Source organism: Dermacentor andersoni, chromosome 3 (genome assembly GCF_023375885.2).
Source record: "Dermacentor andersoni chromosome 3, qqDerAnde1_hic_scaffold, whole genome shotgun sequence".
Lineage (NCBI taxonomy): Eukaryota > Metazoa > Arthropoda > Arachnida > Ixodida > Ixodidae > Dermacentor > Dermacentor andersoni.
Window position 1 is genome coordinate 154,649,692 of NC_092816.1, and position 13,869 is coordinate 154,663,560.

The 13,869-nt window shown below is 47.6% G+C and overlaps 1 protein-coding gene across 1 annotated transcript; it reads left to right on the plus strand.

Moving 5' to 3' along the window:
- Positions 1-231: 231 nt before the first annotated feature.
- Positions 232-9,376, plus strand: GluProRS (Glutamyl-prolyl-tRNA synthetase). The gene is made up of 2 exons (XM_050172884.3): positions 232-3,489; positions 7,855-9,376. Exons 1-2 carry the CDS (start codon positions 358-360, stop codon positions 9,307-9,309), a joined length of 4,587 nt encoding a protein of 1,528 aa, XP_050028841.1. The 5' UTR covers positions 232-357; the 3' UTR covers positions 9,310-9,376.
- Positions 9,377-13,869: the final 4,493 nt, after the last annotated feature.

Sequence of the window (13,869 nt, forward strand, 5' to 3'; positions counted from 1 at the left end):
TTTAATACTCGCATTTGAGATTCCTTGGTTAGTTCGTGAGCTCTGCGTGCGTTCGCGTCAAATAAAGCACAATAATGAAAAAATTTTCCAACTACTTAATACTAAATTATTTATAATCAAATGTTGAAAGAACTTACATGAAGCAGCCTCGCACACTCGATTGCTTAGTGGCGGCCCCTGCTCCCGAACACCAGAGGAAGCGAAAGTTAAAGTTTTCATCATCCCATTCAATATTCCTTTCTCGGCAATCCGTGACTGCGTGGTGCAACGCACCGCATCCGCTCCGCAGAGTTTGCGCTCTGGAGTCGGAACAGTACCGCCTTTCTGGTTGTGACAGGCGGCGCATCGCGTTCCAAGATGCAGCTCAAGCTAAGCTGCAGCAAAACAGAGCCCCTCGTGGGTGCCCTAATCACTGCCGCGTACGTCAAGCCGGCCGTCCTCGTCAACGTGGACTGGGACAGCAGTACAAGTAGTACGTGCTTGGAGCTCGACGGCGGCAAGTCGTTCGGATCGTCGGCGCTCATCTCGCGCTACCTGGCCCGTGCGGCTCCGGACGGCCAGCTGTACGGAAACACTGTTCTCGAGCGCACTGAGGTCGACCACTGGATCGAATTCGCAGCCGCGCGCTTGTCCCGCGCTGCCGATGCCGGTTTCGCCCATGCGCTAGGATGCCTCGACAAGGCTCTCGGTTCGGTCACCTACCTCGTGGGTCGGGCGGTCACGCTAGCCGACATCCTCGTCTGGGAGGCTCTCTACGGGAACCCGGCGTGGCACACGGCGCTGGAAGCGCAGAGATGCCCGCAGAATGTCTCCCGCTGGTACCGGTTCATCGCGGAGCAGCCCAACGTGAAAGACGTCGTCGCCAGCCTGCCGGCCGATGTCGCCGCGCGCAAGCAACCCAAGGTGGCGACGGCTGCTGCGGACGCCAGCAGGATCAGCAAGGAGGAAGGCAAGTTCGTCGATCTCCCCGGAGCCGAGATGGGCAAAGTGGTGGTCCGCTTCCCTCCCGAGGCGAGCGGCTACCTGCACGTGGGTCACGCCAAGGCGGCCCTACTTAACCAGTACTACCAGCAGGCCTTCAAGGGCAAGCTCATCATGCGTTTCGACGACACCAATCCAGAGAAGGAGAAGGAGGACTTCGAGAAAGTGATCCTGGACGACGTCAAGAAGCTCGAGATCACTCCCGATCGCTTCACGTTCACGTCGGACTATTTCGAGCTCTTGCTCCAGAAGTGCGAGGAGCTGCTCATGAAGGGCCTTGCCTACGTCGATGACACCGACGCGGAGACGATGAAGGCCGAGCGTGAGCAGAGGGTCGAGTCGAAGAACAGGGCCAATACAGTCGAGCAGAACCTAAAGCTCTGGGAGGAAATGAAGAAAGGCAGCGAGCGTGGGCTCAAGTGCTGCGTTAGGGCCAAGATCGACATGAATTCAAACAACGGTTGCATGAGGGACCCTGCCTTGTATCGGTGCAAAATCATGGACCATCCACGGACAGGTGGCAAGTACAAGGTATACCCCACGTATGACTTTGCGTGCCCTATCGTCGACAGCATCGAGGGTGTGACGCATGCTCTAAGGACTACCGAGTACCATGACAGAGATGAGCAGTTCTTCTGGGTTCTCGACAGTCTAGGAATGAGGAAGCCGCACATCTACGAATACTCCAGGCTCAACATGATGAACACAGTGCTCTCAAAGAGAAAGCTTACGTGGTTTGTCGAAAACAAGATTGTGGACAGCTGGGATGATCCGCGCATGCCCACTGTTCGTGGAGTTCTTCGCAGAGGCATGACCGTAGAAGGTTTGAAACAGTTCATCATTGCTCAAGGGTCATCTAGGTCTGTTGTGATGATGGACTGGGACAAAATCTGGGCATTCAACAAGAAGGTGATTGACCCGGTGGCTCCTCGGCACACAGCTGTGGAGAAACAAGATGTTGTTGTAGTTGATGTGCCAGGTTTGAAAGAAGAGCGGCTTCAGGTTGTAGTTCACCCAAAGAACCCAGCTCTTGGACAGCGTGAAGTAGTTGTGGCACCGCAGTTGCTCGTTGACCAGGTTGATGCTCAGGTCATGAAGGCTGGTGATAACGTCACTTTCATTGGACTTGGCAACTTGAAAATCAAAAGTGTAGCCAAGGATGCTGAGGGCAAAGTAAGCAATGTTATAGCAGAGCCAAATCTTGATGACAAGAACTATAAAAACACACTCAAGGTCACATGGCTTGCAAAGACATCTTCAGCACCATTGGTGCCCTGCAAGTGTGTTTACTTTGACCACATTCTTTCAAAGCAAGTGTTAGGTAAAGATGATGACTTCAAAGATTTTGTAAGAAAAGACACCCGCCTTGAGGTGCCAATGCTGGGTGATCCTCATCTAGCGAACCTTAAAAAATGCGACATCATTCAGATCCAAAGGAAAGGATTTTTCATTTGCGACCAGCCGTATGATCCAGAAGCGGCACGACACACCAGTGTGGAAGGACCCTTAGTGCTTTTCTACATTCCTGATGGAACACAGTCAACGTCAACACTTCCAGAAGTGGTCCAGAAGTTTTACGATGCACGAGAGAGCCTGAAAGAACAGCAGCAACGAACCAAGGGCAAAGCATTCGAGAAGTCTCCTGTCGAAGACAGCAAACCTGTGCTCGCACAGTCTGAACAGTTGGAGGAACTGGGAAGCAGGATACAGGATGTTGGAAACGAAGTCAGGCAGCTAAAGGCGAGCAAAGCACAGAAGCCAGAAATAGACGCTAAAGTTCAGGTGCTGCTCTCGTTAAAAGCCGAATTCAAGAAGCTTAGTGGTAAGGACTGGCAGCCTAACTTGGCAGCACCTGCTGCAAAACAAGGTAACCCACACAATGCTCCTGCAATGCAAAACTCCGCTTCTGTCAGTGACCTGGACAGAAGCATCCAAGCACAGGGAGACAAAGTCAGGAAGTTGAAGGCAGAAAAAGCATCGAAGGAGGCACTGGAGCCTGAAATAAAGGAGTTGCTGAGGCTGAAGGCAGAGTACAAGGCCGCCACTGGAAGTGAATGGAAGCCTGGCAACCCCACCGTGCCACCTGCTTCCGGCACGGGTGACATTTCAGCAGCGATGGGAGGTGCACAGGAACTGGACAAAAAAATTCAAGTACAAGGAGACAAGATTAGGGCCCTCAAGGCTAGCAAGGCTGCCAAAGATGCCATTGACCCTGAGGTAAAGACCCTGCTCCAGTTGAAGGCAGATTACAAGGCCGCTACAGGCCAGGAGTGGAAGCCAGCAGCAGTGGAGCAGTCGTCAAGTAGCAGCACGAAATTGTCATCCCAGGAAAAGCAAAAGGATCAAGGTGACAAAAGTAAAAAAGCAGACAAGCCCAAGCAAGCAGAAAAGGCCAAGAAACCGGTGACGAAGGAGAGCACTCCCACTCCACAGGACGGTCCCAAGAAGGTCACTCGTCTTGGACTGGAAGCCAAGAAGGAAGAAAACCTTCCAGACTGGTACTCACAGGTAGGGCATGCCATGCAGTTTCACAACTGGCATTTATGTTCCTTTGGCCATTGCCATTGAACAAGTTGCTCCAGTGGAGGTTTATATTCAGACTCGTTATGAAGGCATGTGGTCACTGATTGGTAAAAATTGAATTTTTACTTATCAGGTAGAAAAATACTTCACATTTCATTTCATATATTTTTCACCTTAAATGCCCGGAGGCATTACATAAGGGAAGGCTTTAATCCTTGTGACAATGCTAGAACAAATGTACAGAGCAGTAAGGAAACAACAATAAACAAAAACAAGGCAGGAACAATTGTGAAAAAAGGGGGACATCGTGTTGGAGTATGAGTGTGTAGGATTGGTAATTAAGCAATGTGGTTATGTAACATTTTGAGGAACGATTTACCATCAGTGCGTGAGATTATATCTTCTGGGAGACTGTTCCAATGGGTTATTGCGTTAGGGAAGAATGAAGTGTTCATGGCAGGTGATCGGATGATAATGTGTGCTATGGGACGACTGTAGCTTAAGAGTAAGGATGTACGTAAGCGTGGATTGAACAGGGAATGCCTGGAGTGTGGATGGTAAGAAAAGGTGTGAAGCAAGCAGAGACGAGAGATGATCCTGCGAGAGGCAAGTGATAGTAGTTCAAGTGTATGTTTTAGTGTGGTTATGCTGGTTTCACGAGAGTGATTGGAAGTTATAAACCGAGCCGCGCGATTTTGTATTGCTTCTGTGCCATAGGTAAAATATGGTTGGGAAGGGTGCCAGATAGATGACTCATATTCTAACTGCAGATGTATGAATGTTAGATATCCTAGCTTTTTTATTTCTGGTAATGTGGTTTTCAGGTTAAGTTTTAAATATCCAAGGGTACGTGAAGCTTTAGAACAGGTAGTGTCAATATGAGTTGACCATGATAGTGTCCATGTCATGTGAACGCTGAGGTATATGTAAGGTGGGGCATGATTGATACGAGCTGAATTTTTTTGTGTAGGTGTGATTGCTTAAGCTGTGGCTGCGGGTGAATGAAGCTGTGGCTGTGGGTGAATGACAGAGCTTTGCCATTTAGTAAGGTTAAGCGGCATGAGCCATTTCTCACACCATACTGCGATGGAATCGAGATTCTGTTGTAGTGTGGTGATGTCATTTGAGGCTTTGATAGGGGACTATATGACACAGTCGTCCGCGAAAAGATGGAATTTATTCTTAATGTTAGCAGGTAAGTCATTGATGTAGATGAGGATTATTGGAAGATAGTGAGTGTTTTCTAGCATCAGTCAATAAACAAATAAATTAATTAATAAACAAATAAGTAAATAAATAAATAAATCAGTTTATTTCCACCTCAAAGAGCCAGGGCCAGGAAATAAAGTCCTAAAGAGCTTGACAGAGCTCCCTAGCCCCTGTACAGTTTAGCAGCAAAGTCCATATTACATCACAATTTAAACTTCATCAAAGTACACGTTCAGTAGCACAGTACATTATCAATAGCATTATGTATCTGCCTTGCATACAAAACATAAAAAAAAGTAAACATCATGTTGGGACATTTCTCTACTTCTACCCCCAAAATTCTGGGAGAACAAACATAGGATTGATATCTTTCTAAGCGTCTCATAGCACATCATGTTATTTAGTAGTGCACATACACACATATAGTATACAGTATGTATACATGCTACGTGTTTCCGTACGTGCAAAGTTGACATTGATTCCTTTTCATGTTTATTCTTTTTTTGCAATGTTTTCCATTAAATGTTCATACCTTCTCCTCTTCTTTGTTCCATGTGATTTTCTTCTGATACCTCTTCAATCTGGTCCCGTTGATATTGCATGCAGATCCAACACACATGTTGGAATCAATATGAAGCAAAGCTATGTTTATGGGCGATGTCTAATTGATACTGTACAAAAGCTGTTTTGCTTTGAAGAGTTTTATGTAAGTATTGTAGTGGGACAGTATTGTAGTGGGACATTCTAGAGGATTGGCCTGGAATGGGCCCACACCCACTGGCACATACTGAGTGGCTAAAGCAAAGAGTTTGGTGCATATGACTCACCATTTTATTGACAGATCAGTGTGCTTTGAGCCGTCTTTATATGTTCTGGTTTTTGTGGGCAGTTATTTTTTGGCTGTGCGGAACAGAGGTGGGCCTACTTGCTCAGCATACAAGAGTTATGCAAGCCTGTTTGCTGCTACTTTTATCTGGTGCCTTCCACATCTAGGGACAGGCCGTGTCCCAATTTCGCATTAAACAGCCAGAAACGGACAAACCTCATGTGAGGAAAAGAGCCAAAGAAAGCTATCACTTTAAAATAGCAGGCATTAAAATTTTTAAGTTGAATGGTAAAAGGTGACAGGATATCAAAAGCTGTTCTACATGAAGCCATTCATGCACGACACTGGTCTTTATTATAAAAAAATGTGTAAATAGTTCAGGGGTGTTGCGTTGCGTGTGAAGTAATATAATGGAGTACCATTCCATATTTCCAAACTTGTTGAAACTCTACCACATGCTTGTTGCTCATGTATGGATGACACTTAACAAGTGTGAATGTTGAGAAGTGATTATAAAATATTTGAATTTGACCCTAAAGTTGACTTTGAAGGGCTGGGCCTGATGTCATTGACATTATCATGACGTCATGAGATGGAGCAATATTTGCAGACATATTGTATCAGTAACGTCGCATACAATGACGTTGCTCATAAGAAAGCTAAACAACAATGCTGCATCCATTTATGCTGCCTAAGCTAACTTGTAGCAGCTGCAGTGATTGCAGAAACAGAGCGAGCCAATGTATCGTGGTGTCGTGCCCACCTCCTGTGTTTTAAAACCAAAGCTTGTATGTAGAAACAAGTACCGTATTTTCCCCTGTAAGGCCCGCAGTCTTGTTCTTAAAGAATTTTTACTAAGTACGGGCCTTAAATGAGGCATGCTTATGATTACTCACTGAAGCCCTTAACTGCACTCAAACTTTAATGCATATAAATGCGACCCCTGGTGGCCAACTATGGATGCATTTACAGTCGCCAACTTAATTTTCAGACATGGGCTAGTGCCATCTTACAGTAACTTGTGGGCATTCACCAGCCCTCAGGTATGCTAGGGACACTAGTGAAACTCTGTTCCCAAACTATCGCACTCCAAAATGGGATGACGGTGGGCATTATAGTATTTGATTAAGCCAAGTTTCTCTGCACCTAGGCCTTTGATTCCCCGAGGTGCAGTGGTGCACCCTGCACCCTCGTGCTCGATTGAACGCGATTCAGGGTAAGGTGCCACCACAGTGCAGTGCACCCCTGAACCTTGCAGGGAGTGAGTGCAGCCTGGTATGTCATAACTGGCACCACCTGCACCTTTTCATTTGTGGTGCCATGCACCTTTTCTGAATTGAGCAAACCATAGGTTATTTAGGGTGCTCCGACTAGTGTTAGTACTTTTTCTATGGTTTAGAAGGCTTGGACCTATGTTGAACGCAAGGAAATGACAAGTAAAAACAGTTTATGTTAGTATTCCTTTAAGCAATACACACAGTTTCTTGGTAATAATCTAGTGTTTTCATTGTGACCTCACTCCATCCAGGTCTTATAAGGAATCCCTGAGTGGTGCAGTGAGTGTTAAACAGATGCTTGAATACTGAAAGTATATACCACATTGCCTAACATTTTGTGGCAGAATGATTGAGAAATGTGGCATTTAAACAGTACTAGCATAGTGCAGACATACTAGCATAGATGTCTACTGGAATACCTGAGAAATATCTAACAGCAGAACTGATACATCATCTTGTGTCACTTTGACCAACCATAACAGGCTAGAAATGTTTGTGTTGTAGGGTTCCTCTCTTTGAAAAGGACATCTAGGAAAGATGTTCATAACGAATATAGCATTGCTGCTTGCTTTTTACGCTAGCCGATTAGTGTGCACATTGTCAGTGCAATAAATATTTTGCACTGACATAGAGCACCCCTTTTCTGCCGCAAGGCTTGGCCTATTAAACGCAGAAATAAAGACGTATTAAAAAAATTATTTTGCATGCTTTAGATTACAAAGAGGGCTTTGGTGATGCTTGTCCCGACTGGTGTTGCTGCTCATGTCTTATTGGTACACGTCTGTACGGTGCTAACACTGTAAAACAATTAGTTACTGTGATAGCTTCTCCTTGAATGTTCAATAATACTGTCAAATGCGTCCTTTGTCAAGTTTTCCTAACTAGAACAGTACAAAAATGATGAACGATTTCTGTTTACATTGTGCCTACTCTTTGTTCGTTTCAGTTGTGTCATTTGCTAGATGCTTCTACGCATAGTGTGGAACCATGTAAGATGACGCTCGTGAACTACCGCTCTCTTTCTTTCCGGAAACGCAGGTCATCACAAAGGCCGAAATGATCGAGTACTACGACGTGAGCGGCTGCTACATCCTGCGCCCGTGGGCCTACAGCATCTGGGAGAACATCAAGGAGTTCCTCGACTCGAGGATCAAGGTCATCGGCGTGCAGAACTGTTACTTCCCCATGTTCGTGTCGGCTCAGGCCCTGGAGCGGGAGAAAACGCACGTGGCGGACTTCGCCCCCGAGGTCGCCTGGGTCACCAAGTCCGGCAACAGCGACCTGGCCGAGCCCATCGCCATCCGGCCGACGAGCGAGACGGTCATGTACCCGTCGTACGCCAAGTGGATCCAATCGCACCGCGACCTGCCGCTCCAGCTGAATCAGTGGTGCAACATCGTGCGCTGGGAGTTCAAGCACCCGCAGCCGTTCCTGCGAACCAGGGAGTTCCTCTGGCAGGAGGGCCACTCGGCGTTCGCGAGCAGGGAGGAGGCCGTAGAGGAAGTCTACAAGATCCTCGACATCTACACGGCCGTCTACGAAGAGCTGCTCGCGATTCCGGTGGTGCGAGGCCGCAAGACCGAGAAGGAGAAGTTCGCCGGCGCCGACTTCACGACGACCGTGGAGGGCTACGTGCCGGCGAGCGGTCGCGGCATCCAGGGCGCCACGTCGCACCACCTGGGCCAGAACTTCAGCAAGATGTTCGAAATCCAATTCGAGGACCCGGAGACGCGCGAGAAGAAGTTCGCGTTCCAGAACTCGTGGGGTCTGACCACGAGGACGATAGGCGTGCTCGTGATGGTGCACGCGGACAACCAGGGACTGGTGCTGCCTCCCCGCGTGGCTAGCTACCAGATCGTCATCGTGCCGTGCGGCATCACGGCCGCCATGACGGAAGAACAGAAGGCGGCGCTCATCAAGTTCTGCCAGGATTTCGAGTCGACGCTCAGCAAGGAGGGCGTCCGGTGCAAGGGCGACTACCGGGACAACTACTCGCCGGGATGGAAGTTCAACCACTGGGAGCTCAAGGGAGTTCCCGTCAGGGTGGAGATCGGTCCGCGCGATATGCAGCAGAACCAGTTCGTGGCCGTGCGGAGGGACACGGGTGAAAAGATCACGTACAGCGCTGCGACCGCGGTAAAGGACATCAAGGCCCTGCTGGAGACCATCCAGAAGTCGATGTACGATCGGGCCAAGGCGGACCAGGTCAAGTTCCAGGCGGTCACCAAGAGCTGGGACGTGTTTCTGCAGAAGCTGGAGCAGAAGTGCGTCATCATGGCCCCCTTCTGCGGCGACATGGACTGTGAGGACGAGATCAAGAAGAACAGCGCCAAGGACAGCGTAGAGGCGGAGCCCGGGGCACCGGCCATGGGTGCCAAGAGCCTGTGCATCCCGTTCGACCAGCCGGCTAAAGTCGAGGAGGGAGACAAGTGCGTCAACCCCGGGTGCACGAGAAAACCCGCGTTTTACACAATGTTCGGACGAAGCTATTGATCGGCACTCATCTCGCTTCTTAATTTAACAGGATCTGACGCAATAAATGAGATTTTTGTTTTTTGTAGCTTTCTCGTTCTAGTTGCACTCTACAGCCTTCTTGCGTGGCGTCGCAGGCTCGGTTTTGTTTCTTGTGACGGTTACGCAGTCTGGTGAACACGAAATACAAAGTTTTCTGTGTCTTGGGATTGCGGTGCGCGAAATAAGGAATGCGAAGTGATTGCGGTCTACCTGTAGCCCCGGAAACACTCAATCAATCGCTGGACATGGTCTAACGTGCAGCCAGGTGCGGCCCACGGTAACCTCAAGGGGTCGAGGGAGGCTGCCCCCTTCCCTCATGATGCACCAGTACGTGCGCAGCAGCGTCAAACATGCCCGTCACATAAAACATTCCAGCAATATACGGAATCGACGAAAAACCGATAATGCACGCGCCATGCATTACGGTCACCTTTTTTCTTTCTTTCTGTTACAGTCGAATGAATTTAGGCGCGCGCAATTATGCATGCGTAAAGGTACTGACGCGTACAGGTATGTGCTAGAAAGCGAGTTATGTAATTTCTACAGAAGCCATTTTTTCCCCCTTTGAGTTCATGGGGTCATTGCTGTAGCCACTCTTGTGCAATAAGTGCACGTTGGCAGCTAACACACCGCGCAGAGCCGGTACCACGTGAGGCGAAGGCGGATCGAGTGACGCAAGCGCACCTGCTCGTCCAACCTTCTCACGTAACCGTCCCAGTCGTTGGCTCAGCCATGAAGGTTGCTCGCGAGCCCCCGTATCGCGATTGCTTGTTCGAAGCGGTATTTGGTTTCACTGCCAAGTTCGATATATCACGACGTGGAGGTTCGTCGACCATTGAATATGTATTGCGTCAGCTCCGCTTTTGTTTTGTTTGCGCGCTGCTGTCTGCATCTGCCTATATTCGTTCGCCAAGGGCGCTAAGACGCGTGGGAAATGATCGCGTTTTAGACAAACGCTGAACTAGTCCGAAGAAAATTTGTTACACTTAGCAATTTATTTAAATTTTAAGTCCTACCCACTGTACAAGCAGAACTTTAGTTTAGGGCCTTGTAGTCTTTACAAGCCGAAAATCGGAACGCTTCAGGGGAAAAAAAAAAGCACGAAGTTAACAAAAACGTAACTCTGAGTCTGCACCAAAAACGGGAATCCCAAATTGGAGGCGATTTTTACATGCACGTGCCAGCTGGGCCCGCACTGCGTACGATCTGCCCGGTCGTGAACATCAACTTCACTGTAACCTCCCAAATGGACATTTTACAGTAAATCAACGTGTCATTATCAATTGGTCTGCGGCCCCTAAAACGGCATCTACCTACCCCCTCACCGCACCGCTCGTCTTCGCAGGGACCCTCCATGTCAGGCTTTGTGGTAAAGCATGCGAAAGAAGAATACGTACAGCAGAAGTCGCTGGCGAAAATGATATACAGGTTTACATCAGTGTAGCTTCCGTTGCCATGGCTTCGGCGCCGATAGGGTACGAACGGCAGAGCTGGCCCCCGGTGGCACGTATAATTACAAAGAACACTTCCCATCCGAGACCTGTAAACTGCATCTGCCGTAGCACCGAAAGCGGTCAAACGTGAGGTGTAAGTTCGCAGCTTACTTGAAACTGTTACAATGCTTACGATTCTGTTGCAAAAGTTACACTCGCAAACTTGTGGTATATTTCGGAACAATGTACAACGCATCATATTTTTGTTAGCTTTAGACGTTTTAGTATATGCAGTTTTACATAAATATGATAATGTTTATTATTGACGAGTTACACTCCTAAGCTTCGTACGGCAGTTTCCTTCTCTCTTTTTTTTCTTTTATTTATGCTTAAGGTCGCGATTGGAGCGAGAGCTTTTCTAAAAGAAATCGATGGCATAGATTAATAATCTACGTGCTAGAGTCGGTAGAGTTTTCCCCGGAAAGCAACAAGCCTGATCATCATCGGTACGGTGTATTCAAAAAAAAAAAAAAAAGGGAAAGAAATATCCTTTCCCGTGTATTTAGACAGCTGTTGTACAGCGTGTGTTGGCGTCTTCGCCTTCGCGGCGTTAGTTCAGGCTTAGCCCGTGCGTACATTTGTGTGCGTCTTATAGAGTTTCATACAATGATTATTGTATGAAACTCTATGGGGTGTCTAAGCGGTGAACGTTCAAACTTACTGCAGAAACCTGAATACAAATCGACGCATTCAAATGCCTCGATAGCGCTGCGCTACACATCTGAAGTAGACGGAACCACAGCTGCAAAATGCACGAGCTCGAATGTTATCTTCATTTCCTCGAGCCGTTTCCGCGTATAGGATGCCTTGCCGAGATATGTGGCAACTGTGCTTGCTTTTCCAGACTCGCGACGTGACAGTGGTGATAGCCGTGGGTATTTGGCTTAGTCATAATCATTTACGAAAATGCTGTCGACGTTGTTTGCTCATTCAGTGCTTGTTGCAGCTGCGTGTTTTTCTCTCTTCGTGTATTAATTCAATATATATTTTCTTTGGTATCCCAAGGAAAGAAGAGAGATAAATGAGATGCGAAAGGCAGGGAGGTTAAGCGGAAGATAAATCATTATAGATCATTAGATCATTATATATGGGCGAACGGCCGGACGCGGCAGCTTCGTAAAGCTGCAGTTGGAAGGAGGCTGTACGAAGCGAGAATCTGTAGATGGCCCCTTGCGGTAGCGGATTGCTAACTGAGATAATCTAAGTAAACACGGGAAATTTTCAGTTGGACCTGAGGCATCTATACGCCAATCCTAATTGGCGTATGGATGCCAAAGGTGGAGTAATTGAGAAAAAAAAAGGAGGGGGGGGGGAGTAGTCTGTAAGTGTACACCTTGTGGAAATGCACATTTCGTCTGCTGCTGAAGTGCTGATTGGCTGGGCTGGGGTACGCGTCAGAAGAAGACAGGCGCTCCCAGACAATCAGTACTTCAGCAGCAGACAAAATGGACATGTCCACTAGGTGCACGCTTCCAGAACAACCCCCCCCCCCCCCTCGCCACTCAGGGTGAAGAAAAAAGCTAGCGGAGAAGAAATTAAAGAATCGACGCGGGAGCATGTCGAGAGTGTTTCGTGAACAGACGGAAAAACAACTGCGTGCGGAAGCAACAAGAAACTGAGCGAAGGAAAACAACTTCATGTCAGCTGCTTGCATCGCAGTATATAGGACTCAAGGCTACTAAGACGTACTTTCAGTTGCTTCGTTTTTTTTTTCTCCTCGCGTAACGCCTTCCTCAGTGACCTTCAATATCGCCGTTTATGTTCGCTAGCGAAAATGTTGTTTATTGCAATGCATACGTGACGTTTTGCTTATAGCATGTACACTAGCTAATCTGTCATGGGAAGGGCTTACATAAGTGCTGAAATGAAATGGGGGTCTTATATTGACGTACGAGCAAACCATGCAAGCACGCAAGCAAGCGAGCGAGCAAGCAAGCAAGCAAGCAAATTAAAAAATAACCAGCTATGGAGTTTCTTGACAGGGTCGCTCACAAACTCCCAGTGCAAGTTTGTAACGGAACGCGCTTGAGACGTAGGTTTCAATCTTGCACTTTGCGTCGGCACACAGCAACAGTATCGTTTCAGAATTCCATTTTGTTATTAACGAATGATAACAAACTAGTTGTGTAAGAGACGCGGACTAAACGGTTATACACAAAACGCCGTGTTGCGCTGCTAAGAACGAGGTCGCTGGATCCCGGCCACGGCGGCCGTATTTCCATGGGGTCAAAATGCAAGAGCGCCCGTGTCCTGTGCACTGGGGACACGATAAAGATCCCCCGGTGGTCAAAATTAATAATCCGGAGTGCCCCACTACGGCGTCCTTCATAATGAAATCGTGATTTTGGCACGTAAAACCCCAGAATTCTGTTCTGTGCACAACGTTGTGAGCCTCACAATAATAGAACGGTTTAGTATGACAGCCATTTAAGTGTACTTTACCTGTATCCCACCACGGAGTCCGGAAGACGGTGCTGATATGGCAGAGTAAGGTTAGCGATGTACTGCATGTGAAACTTTTCATACTTGCACGTAGGGCAAAAATCAGACTCTCTCGATTTCCGCGCAAACAATTACATAGAAGCTGCTCACTGAAACGCAGGTATCAGGAATTATTGTCTACATAAGCGAGCATATGCAAGTGTTGAAATATGCGGTGAATAGGCATATATATGTGTATCAGGTGCTTCTGTTTTGAACCTTGACATAATTTAAAATAAAAGGTTGACTAGGATAAGATAGTTCTACAGCCCGAGATAGATAACTTGAGGAGTGCAATAACTGGACCATAAACCATAAAACTTTCAATACTCACGAGTACTAATCAGTTCAGGGACCATATTGCGATTGATGATTTGAAGCAAGGTTTGGGTACGGGCTAGTTGGTATTCCATGGTATCGTCGCTTACAGCGCATACATAGACGAGCGGCAAAAAGGACGACGAAGACAAACACAAAGATCTTCGTCTCTTTTTGTCTTCGTCGTCCTTTTTGTCCCTCGTATATGTATGCGCTGTAAGTGACGATTGATGATTCGAAGCCGATG